Source organism: Phocoena sinus, chromosome 13 (genome assembly GCF_008692025.1).
Source record: "Phocoena sinus isolate mPhoSin1 chromosome 13, mPhoSin1.pri, whole genome shotgun sequence".
Classification (NCBI taxonomy): Eukaryota; Metazoa; Chordata; class Mammalia; order Artiodactyla; family Phocoenidae; genus Phocoena; species Phocoena sinus.
Window position 1 is genome coordinate 81325634 of NC_045775.1, and position 21142 is coordinate 81346775.

At 49.8% G+C, this 21142-nt stretch overlaps 1 protein-coding gene across 1 annotated transcript; it reads right to left on the reverse strand.

The window, feature by feature from the left end:
• Nucleotides 1–13338: 13338 nt before the first annotated feature.
• On the reverse strand, nucleotides 13339–20678 carry NEURL3 (neuralized E3 ubiquitin protein ligase 3). The gene is made up of 4 exons (XM_032653531.1): nucleotides 20651–20678; nucleotides 15979–16464; nucleotides 14942–15013; nucleotides 13339–14290 (listed from the first exon to the last, which is right to left on the reverse strand). Exons 1-4 carry the CDS (start codon nucleotides 20676–20678, stop codon nucleotides 14082–14084), a joined length of 795 nt encoding a protein of 264 aa, XP_032509422.1. The 3' UTR covers nucleotides 13339–14081.
• Nucleotides 20679–21142: the final 464 nt, after the last annotated feature.

Below are 21142 nucleotides of genomic sequence, written 5' to 3' on the forward strand. Positions count from 1 at the left end.
TTAGTCTTTTATTGTTTTTCACGTATCTATTGTATGTCTTGCTATTTCCCCTTTTCTTTCTTTATTTGCATCTTCTGTTTTTCTTGATAGTTTTGCCAAAGATATTATTAGTTATTCTTAAGAATCAGCTTTATATTTTTATTAACCTTCTCTTTGGTACCCTTTGACGCTCCTTTCCAAATTTTTGAATTGAACGTTTAGCTCATTTCGTTTTTTTTTTTTAATTTAAAAAAAATTTTTGGCTGCGTTGGGTCTTCATTGCTGTGCGGGCTTTCTCTAGTTGTGGCGAGTGGGGGCTACTCTTCATTGTGGTGCGCAGGTTTCTCATTGTGGTGGCTTCTCTTGTTGTGAAGCATGGGCTCCAGGTGTGCAGGCTTCAGTAGTTGCAGCATGCAGGCTCAGTAGTTGTGGTGCACCAGCTCTAGAGCACAGGCTCAGTAGTTGAGGTGCATGGGCTTAGCTGCTCTGTGGCATGTGGGATCTTCCCAGACCAGGAATCGAACACATGTCCCCTGCACTGGCAGGCAGATTCCTAACGACTGTGCCACCAGGCAAGTCCCACATTTAGTTTTAAACTTTCTTGCTTCCAGGTGAATGTCATATAAAGTTATGACTTTCCCTCTATATACAGCTTTAGCTATAGCCCACAAATTTTGAGTATTTTTTTTGTGTGTGTGTGTGGTACGCGGGCCTCTCACTGTTGTGGCCTCTCCCGTTGTGGAGCACAGGCTCCGGACGCGCAGGCTCAGCGGCCATGGCTCACGGGCCCAGCCGCTCCGCGGCATGTGGGATCTGCTGGGACCGGGGCACGAACCCGTGTCGCCTGCATCGGCAGACGGACTCTCAACCACTGCACCACCAGGGAAGCCCCAAGCCTGGATTTTTACTCACCTAAAATTTTAAAAATTACTTTAAAATTTTAAATAAACATTATGTTTTAAATGTTTAATATTTTTAACATATTTTACATCTTTTTGTTTTGTATATCCTTAACTACTTATTGTAGATATAGATGCTTTTACTACTTTTGTCTTTTAACCTTCCTACTAGCTTTATAAGTGGTTGATCTAACTACTTTTATTGTATGTTTGCCTTTACCAAAGAGCTTTTTCCTTTCATAATTTTCACATTTCTAGTTGTGGTCTTTCTTTTCTGCTTCAAGAAGTCTAACATTTCTTGTAAAGCCAGTTGAGTGGTGCTGAATGAGCGGTCTACTTCATGCAGACCCGAGAGGGACAGGATGGCTGACCAGAGGATCACAAAGTCACCACTTCCAGGCTCACGAGGGAACCCCTACTTTCTCCTCCTCGGGCAGCTGGAAGACAGGACGCTGATCTGGTGTGCGGGTCCATGGAGGAATGAGACAGCACCTCGTTCTCCTCACTCTGCCGCAGGCTCAGGGATTATCCCCCTCGGCCCTCCTCAGCCTTTGTTTGTGGACTTCTTCCAAGTGGAATTTCCTGAACTGGTTATCAGCAAGCAGGAAGCCTCTGCGTGCGCGGGGTTGGGGGTAGGGGTGGGAGGCAGGTATTAGGCAATAATGCTGGGGGGTGGGCACTGAAGATGGTGGCGTGCTGGGGCCATGTGAGGGGCTGGGGGATGGACGGGGGACACAGTGGTCCTGGTCCCTGGAGGGGCGGCTTGTTATTCCCCGGACTGACGTCTCACGCCCCGGTCGGTGTAACAGGAAGCTTCATCTGAAAGCCACCTGAGCGAGGGAATTTTTCTGTCTCTGGGAAAGCCCCCTAGCAGGTCCCTGGTCCAGCCCAGGCTGGCTTCCTGCTTAAGCCAAGCAAACATTGACAATTCTTGGTTGCACTTTTACTTTCCTTTCACTCCATATTATCTTCACGATGATGATTCATTATACACCACCTCTGTTTGCTTTGATCCAATGACTTCTTATCACAACCTAGAAATCTTGGATTTCTTGGTAAGTGAAACTTAGCAGGGGCCTGTTTCTCTCCTCAGATGCCTTACAAGCAGAGTGTGTTTGACTGAGGTGAGACGGGCCCCCTGACAGATTAGCCCTCCTGCAGCCAGCCTGGACCTCAAAGGCACCCCCTGCAGCCACTCGTCGGCTGGCCCCAGCCCACCTTCCCCTTGGACTCCTCTGCGGCTTCCTGCTCCTTCTGCTTTGGCCAGTGTGACCTCCCCATAATTCCCCAGACACGTCCTGCACTTGTCCATCTTTGCATGTGCTGTGCCCACTACGTGGAATACCTTTCCCCTCCTCTCTGCCTTCAAAATAGCCATTAGCCCTGTAAGAACAAATACTAACTCCTATGCTAACACATATATATGGAATATATATATACAAGTACTAACACGTATGCTAACACATATATATGGAATCTAAGGGAAAAAAAAAGGTCATGAAGAACCTAGGGGCAAGACGGGAATAAAGACACAGACCTACTAGAGAATGGACTTGAGGATATGGGGATGGGGAAGGGTAAGCTGTGACAAAGTGAGAGAGTGGCATGGACATATATACACTACCAAACGTAAAATAGATAGCTAGTGGGAAGCAGCTGCATAGCACAGGGAGATCAGCTCGGTGCTTTGTGACCACCTAGAGGGGTGGGATAGGGAGGGTGGGAGGGAGGGAGACGCAAGAGGGAAGAGATGAGGGAACATATGTATATGTATAACTGATTCACTTTGTTATAAAGCAGAAACTAACACACCATTGTAAAGCAATTATACTCCAATAAAGATGTTAAAAAAAAAAAGAACAGTTTAAATGTTGCTTCTTCTTTGAAGATTTTCCTGCTCCCAGGGCTAATATTCCCTTCTTTTTCTTCCACGAGCACATCTTTATTCATCTATTTTGGTGTGTAGGTTCTTTTTCATAATTTTAAAGTTGGATATAATTCACATGCCATAATATCCATCCCTTTAGAGTGTGCAGTCCAGTGGTTTTTAGCATGTTCACAAAGCGTGCAACCATCAGCAAAATCAATTTTAAACATCTTCCTTGTCCCCCCATACCCCTTGTCACCCCCCATACCCCTTAGTTGTCACCCCCCCATACCCCTTAGTTGTCACTCCCCCATACCCCTTAGTTGTCACCCCCCCATACCCCTTAGTTGTCACCCCCCCATAACCCTTAGTTGTCACTCCCCCCATACCCCTTAGTTGTCACCCCCCCATACCCCTTAGTTGTCACCCCCCCATACCCCTTAGTTGTCACCCCCCATACCCCTTAGTTGTCACCCCCCCATACCCCTTAGTTGTCACTCCCCCATACCCCTTAGTTGTCACTCCCCCCATACCCCTTAGTTGTCACACCCCCATACCCCTTAGTTGTCACCCCCCCATACCCCTTAGTTGTCACCCCCCCATACCCCTTAGTTGTCACTCCCCCATACCCCTTAGTTGTCACTCCCCCCACACCCCTTAGTTGTCACCCCCCCATACCCCTTAGTTGTCACCCCCCCATACCCCTTAGTTGTCACCCCCCCATACCCCTTAGTTGTCACCCCCCCATACCCCTTAGTTGTCACTCCCCCATACCCCTTAGTTGTCACCCCCCCATACCCCTTAGTTGTCACCCCCCATACCCCTTAGCTGTCACTCCCCCAAACCCCTTAGCTGTCACTCCCCCAAACCCCTTAGTTGTCACCCCCCCATACCCCTTAGTTGTCACCCCCCCATACCCCTTAGTTGTCACTCCCCCCATACCCCTTAGTTGTCACTCCCCCATACCCCTTAGTTGTCACCCCCCTCATACCCCTTAGTTGTCACCCCCCCATACCCCTTAGTTGTCACCCCCCCATACCCCTTAGTTGTCACCCCCCCATACCCCTTAGTTGTCACCCCTCCATACCCCTTGGTTGTCACCCCCCCATACCCCTTAGTTGTCACCCCCCCGTACCCCTTAGTTGTCACCCCCCGTACCCCTTAGTTGTCACCCCCCCGTACCCCTTAGTTGTCACCCCCCCGTACCCCTTAGTTGTAACCCCCCCGTACCCCTTAGTTGTCACTCCCCCCATACCCCTTAGTTGTCACTCCCCCATACCCCTTAGTTGTCACCCCCCCATACCCCTTAGTTGTCACTCCCCCATACCCCTTAGTTGTCACCCCCCATACCCCTTAGTTGTCACCCCCCCATACCCCTTAGTTGTCACTCCCCCCATACCCCTTAGTTGTCACTCCCCCATACTCCTTAGTTGTCACCCCCCCATACCCCTTAGTTGTCACACCCCCATACCCCTTAGTTGTCACTCCCCCCATACCCCTTAGTTGTCACACCCCCATACCCCTTAGTTGTCACTCCCCCCATACCCCTTAGTTGTCACTCCCCCCATACCCCTTAGTTGTCACTCCCCATTCCTCCCTCCCTTGAGCCCCTGGCACCCGTACTAATCTGCTTTCTGTCTCTATGGATTTGCCTATTCTGGACATTTCATAGGGATGGAATTATTCAATTATGTGGCCATTTGGGACTGGCTTCCCTCTCTTAGCATGTTTTCAAGGTTCATCCATGTTGTAGCATGAATCAGCACTTCATTCCTTTTTTTGTTTTTGTTTTTGTTTTTGTTTTGCGGTACGTGGGCCTCTCACTGTTGTGGCCTCTCCCATTGCGGAGCACAGGCTCCGGACGCGCAGGCCCAGTGGCCATGGCTCACAGGCCCAGCCGCTCCGCGGCATGTGGGATCCTCCCGGACCGGGACACAAACCCGTGTCCCCTGCATCGGCAGGTGGACTCTCAACCACTGCGCCACCGGGGAAGCCCTTCATTCCATTTTTAATGGTCAAATAACATTCCATTGTATGGACAGGGCACATTTGTTTATCCATTCATCAGTTGATGGACAACTGGATTGTCTTCCACTTTGGCACTACTATGAATAATTCTTTTTATAATCATATTTTATATTTTTTACTTTATTGACGTAGTTGATTTACAATGTTGTGTTAATTACTGCTGTACAGCAAAGTGATTCAGTTACACATATATATACATTCGTTTTTTTAAAATATTCTTTTCCATATGGTTTATCATAGGATATTGAATATAGTTGTCTGTGCTCTACACTAGAACCTTGCTGCTTATCCATTCTATATATAAAAGCTTACATGTGTTAACCCCAGCCTCCCATTGCATTCCTCCCCCAACCGCCTCCCCCTTGGCAACCACCAGTCTGTTCCCTATGTCCATGAGTCTGTTTCTGTTTCTTTCTTTCTTTCTTTTAATAGTTATTTATTTACTTGGCTGCTCCAGATCTTAGTTGTGGCATGCGGGATCTAGTTCCCTGACCAGGGATCGAACCCGGGCCCCCTGCATTGGGAGCATGGAGTCTTAACCACTGGACCACCAGGGAAGTCCCTGTTTCCCAGGGAAGTCCCAGGGAAGTCCCTGTTTCGTAGATAGGTTCATTTGTGCCATATTTTAGGTTCCACATATAAGTGATATCATATGGTATTTGTCTTTCTCTTTCTGACTTACTTTACTTAGTGTGATAATCTCTAGTTGAATTCCCTCTTTATCCCCTATAATCTTTTTCTTCCCTTAAATTCTAGTTTGTCTGATGCTAATACAGCTACAACTGAGCAGAAGCTAAGACCAAGGAGGCTAATCTGTCTTTTATGATGAACAAGAATAATGACTTGGACCTAGTTTAAGGAAACTTTTACTTTTGGTTTACAAATAACTAGATCAAAGGATTTACATAGGATATTGATTCAGGGGGGGAGGTGGCTCTTGGTTGCCCACTTATGTCTCAAGAGATATGCCCAAAGTTTGATGGTCTTAAAGGGAGTAAGATGTATGAGAAGTGTAGAATCATGGTCTCACTTCAGTATCAAAAACAATCAACACTACATACACAGCAGAACTTCAACCCATCTGGGAGCATAGTCCCCAGCCTGGGCTCTTTCTGAGTCAGCACTGGGCAATCTCTTCCTATCTGTTCTTATGCTGCAAGGCCCAGGCATTTTCCATTTATGTTACCTTGAGGGATCTCCAAGGCAAGCCTGATCATGGGCTGCCACAATGTGTTTGTTTGTTCTTCATATTTGCTTGGTATATTTTTCTTTTTCCTTTATTTTTTGTCTTTTTGGATTTTGTTTTAGGTCCACCTCTCAGAGATAGAATGTAACAGGATTGTATTTTTAAAATTTATTTATATTTTTTTATTTGCCCAAACTGAAAAACCTTGTCAACTGAGAGGTGAATTTAACCCATTCACATTTACTATTAGTACTGCTTTGTCTGGACTTGTACCTATCTACTTTACTTTTTATTCTTTTATCTTCTTTCCTGCCTTTTGTTGGATTGTTGAAATTGGAGTTCTATTATTTTAATGATTTGGAATTTATATATTCTGTTTGTAGTCTTCTACACTCTGTATGTTCTTCAACATATCAATTCAACTTACATTTTTCTCATTTTGTTGTTTATTTCTTCCTAGTGAGAAAAGAAACTTAGCATGCTTTTGCTTCCCCTCGCTCCATCCAAAATGATACTGACTGTGGTTTTCACTCCAGATTTTTATTGATTTTTTTAATGACTAACACTTATTTAGACTCAAGTTTTTGTGCTTTCATTGATCACAAAAAGTTAACTTTTCTTGTTTTTTCTTATGAAGCAATTTCTCTAAAAATTCTTTCATAAAGTATTGGTGAGTGAAAAACCAAGTTTATATCTGAAAATTTCATTTTTCTCTCCTGCTTGAATGAGAGAGTAGTTGCTTGGAGAATTTTAAATTTCAAAATCATTCCCTCATCAAAATAAAGACTTAAGATCTGTACATTTTAGTGTATGTAAATTATACCTTAATAAAATTTAAAAACTCTCTGAACCTTGAAGATATTATTCTATTGTCTTTCAACATCCAGTATAGTTGAGGAAAAGTCTACTGTTAATTTGATTCACATTCTTTGTATGTGATCTATTTTTTCCTCCTTGGGTCTTCTCTTTACCCCCAATGCTCTGAAATTTCATCAGTATGTGTGAAGATGAAGGTTTTGGGGTTTTTTTTTCATGTATTCTGTTTGGCAACTAGTATGCTTTCTCAGTATGAAGAGTCATGTCTTTCCTCAATATAAATTTTCCTTTCTTCTTTGAGTATTCTCTTTCCTCCATTTTCTCTATTTTCCCCTGAAATTTTGGATATTTGAACTTCTGCATCTATTCTCTTTTATTTCATATATTTCATCTCTTTGTAACTTTGCAGTGCATTCTGTTTGCTTCCAGATCATGAATTATTTTTCAGCTATAATATTTCTGCTGTTCAGTCCATCTAATAAGTTTTTATTTCAATGATTTAGTTTTTTGTTTCCAAGGTACCTAGATTTTTTTTTTGTACCTAGATTTTTTGATGCAATATCTTTTTGCATCTAATTATATTTGTCTGCTCTATTAACTGTGTATTTTTTTTCAGGTATGAAGTCCTCTTTTTGCTGAGTTGGATGCCTTTTCCCCCATGATGTTAGCTTTCCTCAAATACTTGGCTTTTCTTGGGTGTCATCTCCCCTGGAACTGAGATTCCTGGTTAGCCTGGGTGCCTTGCTTGCAAAGAATAGAATATTCAGCTGTGAATTACACCGCATCTGCCTAAAGTGATAATGAGAAATGGAATGTATGTACTGCTGGACAAGATGAGTCAACAATTAGCTTTCTGGGGCTTCCCTGGTGGCAGTGGTTAAGAATGTGCCTGCCAATGCAGGAGACACAGGTTCAAGCCCCGGTACAGGAAGATCCCACGTGCTGAGGAGCAACAAAGTCCATGCACCACAACTACTGAGCCTGTGCTCTAGAGTCGGTGAGCCACAACTACTGAAGCCCACGAGCCAAAACTACTGAAGCCTGCGCACCTACAGCCTGTGCTCTGCAACAAGAGAAGCCACCGCAATGAGAAGCCCATGCACAGCAACGAAGAGTAGCTCCCTCTCACCGCAACTAGAGAAAGCCCGTGCACAGCAACGAAGACCCAACGCAGCCAAAGATAGATAGATAGATAAATAGATAAATAAATACATTTTATTAAAAAAAATTAGCCTTCCAGATATAGAGGCTTCTGTTGCCTTACGGAACTTTCAGTATCTGGGGCTTTGCCTTAATTCTTTGACCCAGACATCCACCCCAACTACTCCTGCCCATGATCAGACACACTGTGGCTCACTGCCTGCCTGAGGTAAACATTCCTGGCTGTCCTTGTTTGTCTCAACTGGTATCACGGTTTCAGGCAGCTGCAATGTTAAACAACTGAAGCTGATGATGTTTGACAAATGCCCTGGGAATAGGGGTTTTCCCATGGAGAGGGTTCCAAGTTGGGTTAAGTAATGACAACACCCTATAAATGAACACTTTCCAGGGAAGTGTAGTACAGGCCAAACAGTGATGATGCTCTGGTGGTAGAGCTTTCTGAGGAGTTCCCAACACAACCTGTCCCCTCTGGTGGCTACAAGGCTGCTGGTTTTTAAGGCTACCGTGGAGCTGAGGTTAGAGGGATGGGAGCAGGCCAGGTTAAACCACCACAAACCCCACTGCTCTTACCGAAATTGAGTAAATTCTCTTCGATAAACCTTGTTAGCCTTTGGTTAATATCCAGAGTTCTGGAAATGTTGAATTTTATAATCTTGCCAATATTTCTGTTGCTTTTATGGAGAAAAGCCTTTACAGAAGTCCTTATGCCACCACTCCAGAAGTCCCCCCTCTGGTTATATCATTTCAAAGGCTTCGCTAGGTGTTAACTAATAAGGAGGCATTCGCTGGAAGTAGGATTAAAGTGCTACCCTCGTCTTGGACGTATTTGGGTTTAAAAAAAAAAAAAGACACTTAAAAGATGAAAAAAGTTGTCTTAGGATCCATAGGAATCATTCCAAAATACTGGGGTGATGTGGGGGCCGCCAGGACCACCCCCCAGACCCCGACCACCAGCCCAGTGATCTGTTGGCTGCTTCTCCTGGGAGATGCCTTTTCCAGGGAAAGGAAGCTGCCATATTTTGAGTACTTCCTCTAAGCTACAAGTTTCATTCATATTCACCATCCTCACAACGTACCAGCAAAGAAAATTATCTTATTTCCACTTTACAGATGAAGAAACTGAGGCTCACATGACCAAGGTTAGAACACTCAAGGGTGGCAGAGAGGAGATCCCACTCCAGAGTGAAAGCTATTCTGGGGTCACCTAACCCAAAGTCTTGACCCTCTGGCTGGCCACGGTGCAGGGATGCCGTTTGTGGAGGTGCCCATCATCATGATCTTGGGCACAAGAGGTTCAAACTCCCTATTAGCTCTCTCCCTCACCAGTCATGAAGCAGGAACCAGAGCAAAGTAACAGGTCTTCACTCAAGAGCCAGAGCCTCCAGGAAGTCCTCACAAGTCAAGGGTGGCAAGGGCAGAGCCCCGTTGTAGCTGTAGGACTATCCCCTTCACATGCTCAGCAACACAGAGTCCAGAGTCCACAGGCCTGAGGGCCCAGACCCCACCTAGTCCACTGCAAGCCCAGGATGTCTCTGTGGAGAAGAGGAAGGCATGTCCCCACGCCCCTGCATCCTGACCAGTCCCCAGCCCTACTCACTCCCACTGACTGCAACAGAGGGGACATACACATTACAAAATCATTCATAAAAGACAAACTTGGGCTTCCCTGGTGGCGCAGTGGTTGAGAGTCCGCCTGCCAATGCAGGGGACACAGGTTCGTGCCCCGGTCTGGGAAGATCCCACATGCCGCAGAGCGGCTGGGCCCGTGAGCCATGGCCGCTGAGCCTGCGTGTTCGGAAAAATTAAAAAAAAAAAAAAAAAAAAAAAAAGACAAACTTTATTTTGATATCTCAGAAACTGGCAAGGAAAGGAGCCCAATGGTAACAGCGGACTTTCACATACTGACTCACCTTCAGATGCACGATCTCACTGGGGCCTCACACCCGCCCTGCAAGGAAGGCGGGGCAGGTGGCTGCTGACCGCCTTTACAGCGGACTTGTTAAAGTGACCCAGCTTCCATACAGACTGTCAACATTCTAGCAGGCGGACAGCAGCCAAGACGGCAGAGTAGAAAGACCCTGAGCTCGTCCCCTCTCACGAGCACACCAAAATCACAACTATATACAGAACAACCATTGATGAAAAAGCCCAGACCTACCAGAAAAGATCTTCTACAACTAAAGACATAAAGAAGGAACCATACTGAGATGGGTAGGAGGGGCGGACTCACCATATAATCAAGTCCCATGCCCTTGGGTGGGCAACCCACAAGCTGGAGAGGAACTGCAAAGGTTCCTCTCACAGGAGTGAGAGCTCTGAGCCTGATGTCAAGATCCCCAGCCTGAGGGTCGGGCACCGAGAAGACAAGCCCCCAGTACATTTGGCTTTGAAGGCCAGCAGGGCTTAATTTCCGGAGTCCCAAAGGACGGGGGGAAACAGGGACCTCACTCTTAAAGGGCGCATGCAAAATCCCACCCACGCTGGGACCCAGGGCAGAAGCAGTAATGTGATAGGAGCCTGGGCCAGACCTACCTGCTGGTCTCGGAGAGTCTCCTGGAGAGGCGGGGGCGGGGGGGGGGGGGGCGGCTGTGGCTCACCCTGGGGACATAGACACTGACAGCAGATATTTTGGGGCACTCATTCTACCGCGTGAACACTGCTGCCGGTGGCTGCCATCTTGGCTCACTAACAGGCCAACACAAGCTTCGGGACACCTTGGACTCCATACCCAACTGTGTCAGGGACCAGCCCTTCCCCTCACCCCACCGGCAATCCGACACCAGCTCCAGGATCCCTGGGCTCTGCAGCCAGACTCCAGGACCCAGCTCTGCCTGCCAGTAGTCTAGCACCAACCCTAGAACCTGGCTTCATCCACCAGTGGGCAGGCAACAACCCCAGAGTCTTCTGGACTCTAACTCTGCCCACCAGTGAGCCAACACTAGCCCCAGGGCCCCCTGGAGTTCCTCAGCCAGCTGCCCCATGACCAAGCCTTGCTAACCAGCGGCCAGCAGCGTGCACGCAGGGCAGGGCCAACCAAGCCTGTACCAGACTGCTCACGTAGTCCGCCTACCACAACGGAAGGACCCACACAGCCCTCTTAGGGGGAACCCCTAAAACATATAGCTTGGGTGATGAGAGGGGAGTAAGTACACTGCTGGGACACACAGGACGTCTCTTACAGGAGGAGACTTCTCCAAGGTCGAGAAATGTAACTAACCTACCACATACATAAAAATACAAATAGCACTTTAGACAAAGTGAGGCACCAGAAGAACACGTCCCAGACGAAGGAACAAAATAAAACCCCAAGAAGAAGAGCTAAGTAAAATGGAGAGAGGCAACCTACTGAAGAAAAAGGTCAGAGCAGTGATCGTAAAGACAATCAAAACACTCGGGAGAAAAATGGATGCGCAGAACAAGCAGTTAGAGGTTTTCAACAAAGAGTCAGAAAATACAAAGAACCAAACAGAGACAAAGAATACAACAACTGAAACGAAAAATACACTAGAAGGAATCAACAGCAGACCAAATGATACAGAGGAACAGGTCAGTGAGTTGGAAGACAGAGTACTGGAAATCACTGCCACTGAACAGAAAAAAGAAACAAAAGAAATGAGGATAGTTTAAGAGCCCTCTAGGACAACATCAAATGCACTAATATTCACATTATATGGGCCTCAGAAGCGGAAGAGAGAAAGGGGCTAAAAACATATTTGAAAACACAATAACTGAAAAATTCCCTAACCTGGGAAAGGAAACAGTCACTCAAGTCTAGGACACACAGGGAGTTTCATACAGGATTAACCCAAAGAGGAACATACCAAGACACACTGTAGTTAAAATGACAAAAATTAAAGACAGAGAATATTAAAAGCAGCAAGGGCAAAGCAACAAATACCATACAGGGAAATCCCATAAGGCTATCAGCTGATATCTCAACAGAAACTCTGCAGGCCAGAAGGAGTGACATGATATACTTAAAGTAATGAAAGAGAAAAACCAACAACCAAGAGTACTCTACCCAGCAAGGCTCGCGTTCAGATTCAATGGAGACATCAAAAGCTTTACAGACAAGCAAAAGCTAAAAGAGTTCAACACCACCAAACCAGCTTTACAACAAATGTTAAAGGAACTTCTCTAGGTTAAAAAGAAAAGGCCACAACTAGCAACAAGAAAATTATGAAATGAGGAAGCTCACTGGTAAAGGCAAACATACAGTAGAGGTAGGAAATCATCTACACACAAAGCTAGTAGGGAGGTTAGAAGACAAAAGTAGTAAAATCATCTCTATCCACATAAGCAGTTAAGGGATACACAAAATAATTATATGCAAAATGCAACATCAGAAATGGTCATTGTGAGGGGAAGAGAGTACAAATGCAGGGTTTTTTAAATGCATTTCTTTTTTTTTTTTTAATTGGGGTATAGCTGTTTTACAATGCTTTGTTAGTTTCTACTGTACAGTGAAGTGGAGTTACCTGTGCTATACAGCAGGTTCTCATTAGTTATCTATTTTATACAGATTAGTGTATATATGTCAATCCCAATCTCCTAATTCATCCCACCTCCCCTTTCCCCCCCTTGGTGTCCATACGTTTGTTCTCTATGTCTGCTAAAATGTATTTCAAATTAAGTGATCAGCAACTTGAAACAACCATATATATACATATATATGTATGTGTGTGTATATATATATATATATATATATATATATATATATGTATGTATGGACTCATGGTAACCACAAACCAAAACTCATGGTAACCACAAACCAAAAATCTATAACAGATATACACACAAAAAAGAAAAAGGAATCCAAACATAACACTAAAGATAGTCATCAAATATCAAGAGAACAAAACAAGAAGAAAGGAAGAAAAAAGACCTACAAAAACAAACCAAAACAATTAACAAAATGGCAATAAGAACACATACTGATAATTACCTTAAATGTAAATGGACTAAATTTACAACCAAAAGACACAGAGTAGCTGAGGGATACAAAAACAAGACCCATATGTGCTGCCTTACAAGAGACTTATTTCAGATACAGAGACACCCACAGACTGAAAATATACATGCACCCCAATGTTCACAGCAGCCTTATTTACAATTGTCAAGCTATGGAAGCAACCTAAGTGTCCATCAACAGACAAATGGATAAAGAAGCTATGGTATACATATACAATGGAATACTACTCGGCCATAAAAAAGAATGGTATTTTGCCATTTGCAGCAAAATGGATGTACTTGGAGGACATAATGCTAAGTGAAATAAGTCAGACAGAGAAAGACAAATACTGTATGATTTCATTTATATATGGAATCTAAAAAAATACAACAAATTAGTTAATATAACAAAAAAGCAGACTCACAGATATAGAGAACAAACTAGTGGTTACCAGTAGGGAGAGGGAACAGGGAGGGGCAATTTAGGGGTAGGGGATTAAGAGGTACAAACTATTAGGTACAAAATAAGCTACAAGGATATACTGTACAACAGGGGGAAGACAACCAATAGTTCTATAATAACTATACATGGAGTATAACATTTAAAAATTGTGAATCTCTACAATGTACATCTATAACTTATTAATACTGTATAACAACTATACTTCAATTTAAAAAAATAAATAAATAAACAAAAGTCCACCCAGATGTCCAGGCTCCTCAATACCCCAGGGTGGGAAGGGCTTCACCAGACACACGCAGGTACCTTAACTTCCTTAGCCATAAAACCAGGGATCAGGCTGCCCCCTCTCTACACAAGGGCCCTTCTCACTGGCACATGTGGGTTCCTGGGGCTCCAGTGTACCGGGGATTGCTAGGTTCATGGTGGCTGAACCTGGTGACCAGCCAAAAGCCTTGGCAGGCGAAAATGAACCTGGAGCTAGGCAGAGGGGTGAGAACCCCGCTGGCCCATTGCTGAGCCACTTTCTCCAGCCAGACGCCCACCAGGGAGGCAGTTCCGGTGTGGGCAGAAAGGGGCACCTCCTTGGTCCACTGGCCTCCTCCTGCTGAGGAGGGGGAAGAGCCACTGCAGCCCTGACTCCATCTCTCCGCCACACCTGTCACTAACCGGGCTTTCTGACTCTTCTCCAGAAAGAGGGCAGAGCTGCACCTCGTCCCTTGGCAGGGGCCGGGCTCAGAGCTGAGCACCTACACCAGGGCCCAGAGCAGGAGGGTCCCAAGCCGAGGCCACCGCCTCAATCTCCCAGCGACACACGGGGCATTTGGCCGTGTCCCTGAAGACCCGCCAGGCACAGCAGCTGCAGAAGTGTGTGTGGCCGCAGGGGACAAGGCAGGTGTTGGCAGCCTGGTGGAAGCAGATGGCACACTCCTCTCCTGCTGTGGCTGGGAAAGGGGACAACAGAGGTCAGGGGCGCTTGGGGGCAAGGGGTGGGCAGCCCACTCATGATATAACCACAGGACAGAGAACTCTGCAGTCGGATTCTGAAGAATATTACCTTGTAAGAAAATGCTCACAATGTAATCAAGTGAAAAAGGTTGGGACGAAAACCATAAGGTACAAACATACATATCGTAAGATTCCAATTTAGAAAAAAGGAAAACAAAGCACAAATAACTCCCCATATGTAAGTCCACAAAATACTGGGAGGAAATCCACCTAACAGGTAATGCGAGGTTTGCGAGGTGTTTTTTTGTTTTTGTTTTACTTCCTTCTTTATCCTTTAATACGTATTTTATTTCTGTTTGGCAAATTATTATGAACGTGGATTGCTTTTTTAAAAGCAGACGGACAAAATAACATCTGCTCATGAATGTGCTCCAGTAACTTGTGAAGTTAGCCAATGTCCTAGAAGGCAGAGCTGTTAAATTGCTTTTAGGTTTCCAGGGGCGGAGCCAAAGCTTTCTGGCCTAAAGCCCGCGGGAGACTTGATAGGACTTGGAAAGACTTAACTGAGTTCCCAGGGCTGGGGCCTCCCCCAGCCCCCCTAGTGCTGAAGCCCTGGGGAGTCCCTGGGGCTCTGGGAAGCCACTCACCTTTGGACCCAGGCAGAGCCTCATCACTGAGGACCCGCGGCATGGCTGGGGTGGGGGCGCTGACTGTAGGATCTAAGGCAGAAAGGGAAAGTCAGGGCCTGGGGAAAGCAAAGTCAGGGTGTCCTCGTTCCCTCCCACCTCCCCAGCCCCTAAAGCAAAGTGTCCATCCCCTTTCTTTTCTGGGGTGCAATGCTGGAGCTCCAAGCTGGTCACCTAGCCCTGTGTGGCCACCCCTTTCCCAGTTTAACCCAGCAGAGAATTTGTAGAACTGCAGGTTCCTCCTGCTAATCCACCCTTCCTTTAGACAGCTCCCCTCTGCCCTACTTCCGCTGCTTGAGCAGAGACCTTCAGCATTATTCACGGTCCCCAACCCAGATGTGCTTCAAAATCCCCCAGGAGGGAAAACAGGTGCTTGGGGCTCCACTCCAGATCTACCAATTCAGGTGCTCCAGAGGTGAGGCTCCAGCAGCTGTGACAAGCAGTGTGAAAAACAAACGCGCGGGGGTGTCTGGAAAGCTTGTGCAAGCCCATGTAACACCAGCCCAGAATGCCAAAACTTCTTTTTATGAGTGTTCCTGTATCTTCTCCCTCTCCTGAAATCCTCTCTCCTTTCAGGTGGTCCTTGTTTCCCCACCCAGTGCCTGAACATCTCACCTTTGCCCCCCAGGCTGCCTTCCTGCTCTCCTCTAACTCTCACACTTATGTTCCCTTTGTTGCCACCCCTGTCTCAGCAAACTCCTACTTAGACTGCAAAGCCTAGCCCCCACATTTCTTCCTTTGTGAAAGAGATCAGCTCTCTAACAGATGTTTGGGGTGCTGAGCACTTCTCATTCTTCAGAGATGAGACTGCCCTCCCTATGACTAGGTCTTGTCCCCAGTGCCCATCTTCATACCCTGACATGAGCTGATGGAAAAACTGGCTGCATATGAATGAAACAACAGTTCTCCCCGCGGCTCTGGATGCAGGTGAAGTACCGCCCGAGCCTCCACCTCCTTCCGCCCAGGGGAGGAGCCTGGGTCCCCACCCGTGGCCTCACCCAGTAGTTCGATGGCCTTGGTGGTCCCGTACACGTCCATCACGGCCCAGAGCGGGGCGCCCATGAGCACGTCCTTACGCAGCAGGAGCCGGGGGCCCGCGTTTACCTGGGCGAAGAGCCGGCCCAGGCGGTTCACCCAGAAGCGCACCACGTCCCCGGTGAGCCCGCAGCCATCGGGCAGCATGGCCGCCCACGTCGGGCTCTGCTGCTCCAGGTCCGGGCACACGAAGGGGGGCAGCCCGGACGCAGTCACCCGCTCGGGGTCCAGGCGCGTGAAGCCCACGCGGAGGCCGCCAACCCAGCCGCACTCGTGACACAGCACGCGCAGCTCCACGCGCTCTCCGGGCCTCACCGGCCGCTGGCTGAACACGATGCCGTCACGGAACGTGGCGCGCCTGCGCGCGGTGCTCCGCTGCGCGTCCAGACGCACCTGCGCGCCCACGGCCTCGGCGTGGAAACGGAGCGCCTCTCGGGGCATCTCGGCGTCTGCGGGGTCGGGAGGTGTCAGTGCGGGGCGGGGCGGGAGGTGTCAGTGCGGGGCGGGCCGGACCCACGGGCTGCAAAGGCCATCACAGCACCACCCCGCCCCAGGGGAGAGGGAGTTTCCACCAGCCCTCGCTCCCCGGTGCCACTGTCCCCGCTCTTCTTCCCCCCACCTGCCCCCCCCCCCCCGCATTAGAACCAGTGAGGAGCCCGCTTTTGCCTGTCAGGGATCTTAGTTCCCTCGTGAATCTCCCCAAGCCTCAGTTCCCCTCCCGTAGGGATGTTGTAAAAATTAAAGGAACCGCAGTTCCTTTAATGGCAGCACCGGCTCTGGATACCTGGTAATGGCTCTTATTGCCGTTAACTAAAAAGAGCAGGTTTTAGAACGGCAGACAGAATATGACCCTGGTTTTGACACATACACATACGTTTACTATATACATGCATATCTCATCTGTTTCTAGAAACAGCCTGAAAGGAACTGGACTGACATGCTGTGTGTGTGGTCGTCTCTGGTGCTGTGTTTTCCTCTCTGCTTGTGTGACTTTCTGATTTTCCCACAGAGAACCCGCGTGACTTGTGAAGCCCATGGACCCCAAAGAGGGTGACTTTCTTGTCCTGGGAGAGAAGGTGCCTGGCAACTCCCAATCCGGTGAGGGGGCAAAGCCTGCAGAGGGGGAGTCCCAGGTCAGCCCCTCAGAATCGTGGGCTGGGCCCAGCCAAGTCCTGGGTAGGCATTGAAATCACGGGATTTCCTGACCTGACTCCACTTGGCAGCCGGGAAGGTTAAGTTCCTTGCTGGGCAGCTCTTTCTCTCAGCCCCAGAGGCCTGGAGGAAGCTGGCAGAGCTTTCTGCCCCCAGAACGGCTCTTATCTCTGTAGGCCTTATCTCTCTCTCCCCATCCCCTCCTCCTCCCCTCCTGGCCCTGCTCTTTCTGGGTTGGAAGAGGGAAATAGAAAATTAAAAGAGGTGAATTCAGTCAAAACTTGAGCCAGGCACTGGTTAAGAATCCGCCTGCCAATGCAGGGGACACAGGTTCGAACCCTGGTCCGGGAAGATCCCACATGCCACGGAGCAACTAAGCCCGTGTGCCACAACTACTGAGCCTGCACTCTAGAGCCCACGAGCCACGACTACTGAGGCCACATACCACAATTACTGAAGCCTGTGCGCCTAGAGCCCGTGCTCCGCAACAAGAGAAGCCACTGCAATGAGAAACCCGCGCACCACAACAAAGAGTAGCCCCCGCTCACTGCAACTAGAGAAAACCCGTGCACAGCAACGAAGACCCGATGCAGCCAAAAAAAAAAAAAACGCTTGAGCCAGACCCCAGCCCCAAGGAGCAAGGCCCCTCCCTCCTGGCCCTCCTCTCTGACACCCACATGCCTGCACGTTTCCAGCCCAGCACAAGGAGGGGAGGCTCCTCGTCAGGCACAAGGGACACCCTTAAGGTCACAGTGAATCCATCCCTGACCTCCAAAGGCCAAAGACAAGCCTGGCACGGTTCCCTCACCCAACGTGTAAGGGATAAGCGCTCACCCTGGCTCGGGGGGCCTCTGAACCCACCCTACTATCCAAGCTCACCCCTCCCTCAGCTTCACCCACACCCCTGCCCACGCCACCACCCCTTCCTGGAATGCCCTGGTCTCTCCCTCCCTTCCCAAAGGGTTGGCCCACCAAGGGTTGGCCCAGCAACCCTTGCTCCTTCAGGCTGTGCACCAGCAAGGGAGGCCCAGAGAAGGCACAGATGGTGACCAGGAGCCAGAGTTGAGGGTCCTGACATCAGGTGGATCTGTCCTTGCATCCACTCAAGTCGCTGGGGCAGCCAGGAGACCCTGTGGAGGGCAGTGAGGACCAACACCCGGATTCTAGCCGCGGCTCTGCTGCGGACCTAGGCAGGTCACTGCCCCTCTGGGTTTGGTCCCTTATCCACAGTGGGAATGATGTGCCTGACAGCCCAGGCCTGGAGTCTCCAGGCACTTGTCTGGGGATCCTGAATGTGAGGACTTCAGTGCCCACCTGGACAGGCATCGGGCTGGGAGCGGGGGGCAGGTGGTGGCTCCTGATGTAATCAGACGTAACCCACCCTGGAGGGTGGGGGCTACCCCCCTCACTTGGCTGGGTCACCGCCCATCCCTGAGGTCGGGACTGGAGGGGAGCCCTGGAGTGGGCTCGGTGTGGGTGGTGAGCAGGACCCTAAGCCTCTCCACACACCACCGCATCCAACCCTGCCACCACGCGGCAAGGCCAAAAAGACCCCACCTGACAGCGGTGAGCAGCAAGGGCAGAGCTGGGGTTCAAACAGGGATCACCTCAGCATCACCCAGTGCAGCCCCTGCAGGGAAAGGGGCCCACCCTCGGGTCGGGGTGACGGGAGACCCATCAGGCCCCGCTCGTGGCCCGAGACGGTACCCAGTGGAGATGACCCTGTCCTGGCCGACAGCTGACTCCCCTCCCTCGGCAAGGGGTCAGTGGATGGAGTCTCCCCCAATCCCCCGCACAGCTGCCGTGGACAGGGGCTGACGCAGGCAGGATTGGCTCTGGGGACAGTGGGATGGGGCATGGGGGGAAGCAGAGGAGCCAGGGAAATCGGCCTGTGGGAGCTATGTCCTCATGTCACCAAGTAGAGGAGGGAGGCTGAGAGGACACAAGTGCTGCACAGGACACCAGGGGCCAGTGGACTGTGCTCCCTTCTCCCAGCTGCACAGGCCGAGGTTGAGTGGCACTGACAGCCACCCTTGTCCTGCTGGCAGGCAGAGAGCCTGCAAGACTGCATCCGCCCGCGCGGCCCCTTCCTCTGCTTTGCATGGGGCTCTGCACCTGAGTTTGGAGCTGGCTCAGGGTGGCGTCTCCTTCCACTGGGCGGGCTGGCAGGGCTCCTCCCATTCTTTGACCCAGGCTACCCAGTCCCCCCCCCCACCCCACCCCACCCTCCTCCTGGGCCGGGGAGAGGCAGAGATGGGCACAGGCCAAGTGTGTCTCTCCAAGTAGGCCTGTCCCCAGCCGGCTGGGCAGGGGGTTCTGAGCACCTCATGCCCGTAGGTGGCTGTTCTTATCAGCCACATTTTCAGGCAGGATCCATAAGCTGAGTTACGGCCGCCTGGCTCCTTCACTCCCCCACCGTGCACCGGGCTTGGCAACAAGGACCCCCTGGGCTGCTGGGGCACAGGGAGCACAGTCATGGCCTTTTGGATGTCCCACCCGCTGAACAGGTGGATTCCAATCCGAGAATCTTCACAACAAGGCTCCTGGGGTCAGCCCCCCATGCAGTGAGGACCTCCCTGGGTCTTCATCATTGTCATCACCGCCCCTCCAGCCATCAAGCCTCTCCTGGCACCGGGCACCTACTAAGTGCCTTACAGTCTCCCCACCACCCCACAGAGAAGCACTCCAAGGAAACGGAGCGTGGGGAGGTGTTTGTGCAGCCAGAAGTGAGGGATCCCGGGCCCGCACCCCTGCGCTGCCCCCTTCTTGGCACCATCATCGCCTGGAATGCAAACACAGTTGCCACTGCAGCAGCAGCATTGGTGTCCCCTGCCGCCTGGGAGGGAGCGGAGTCCGGGCTCTGGGAGCAGGAACGCGCGGGCTGGATCTCTGCTGGTAAAAGACCCGGTTCTCCATCTCCTGCCCCGCACACTAAGGGAACGCTGTGGCCTCAGGTGAGGCTGGCAGAGAACCACGGTGCCTGGTGACCTTGTGGTTCGTGCTTCTGGCAGCTCTGTAACCGGCAAGGCATGTTGCTTGGCCCCCCAGCCTGCGGGTGAGGAAACTGAGGTCCCAGGGAGAATTGACTCACCCAAGGTCCCACAGCTCCATGGGGCAGAGCTGGGACCCCTGGGACCAGGCCCCCTACACGCTACCCTGTTCCCACCCCAGCCATTCCTCACTCTGCACAACAGGATCCGAAGGCAAATGGGTCATGTGGGTCGTCGCATCACTGCAGGGATTCTGGACCCGAGTCACTCAGCCTCTCTTGGATTCTTGCAAGGAAAGGAAGTTCACTACCTCGCTGCCTCCTAATAGCTCACTACCTAGGTCAGCCCAGCCTGTATCAGAAACTCCTCCTGAGCGATATTTACACTGATTCTACCTCTGCCTCCCAAGACTCCTTCCCCAGCAATAACACAGAGCACCCCCTCTGCTTCCTGCACTCCTGGTCCAGGGACCAAGCGCGGGGCTCCCACTTACCAGCCTGGGAGCAGATCTGAGCCCCCATCAGCCTGGGGTCCTCGGACACTGGTGCCTGGGTCTGAAGAAGGCCAATGGACAGGTTTCCGAAGGATTCAGCAGGTCCCCTTGTCATGGGCCGGGATCATATTACACTGTTGATGATTAATTAGAGATTGCAGTCACAGGTTGCCATATCCAGGGAGTTTCCTGAGGACTTCCTCTGGCTTGCAACAGGCCTGCTGCAGCTGGCTGGCCTGGAGGAAGCGGACACTGAGGAGGTGGCCTGGATAGGATTTCTGTCTTACTTTTGGCCAGTTGCTCTCAACCCGGCTGTGCATTATAATTGCCTGAGTCACGTTAATAAGTACCTGTCCCCAGACCTGCCCCCAGAGACCTTGATCCCAGTGGCCTGGGGTGGGACCCAGCACCGGCATTTCTAAAAAGCACCCCAGGGACTTCCCTGGTGGTCCAGTGGTTAAGACTCCGTGCTCCCACTGCAGGAGACACGGG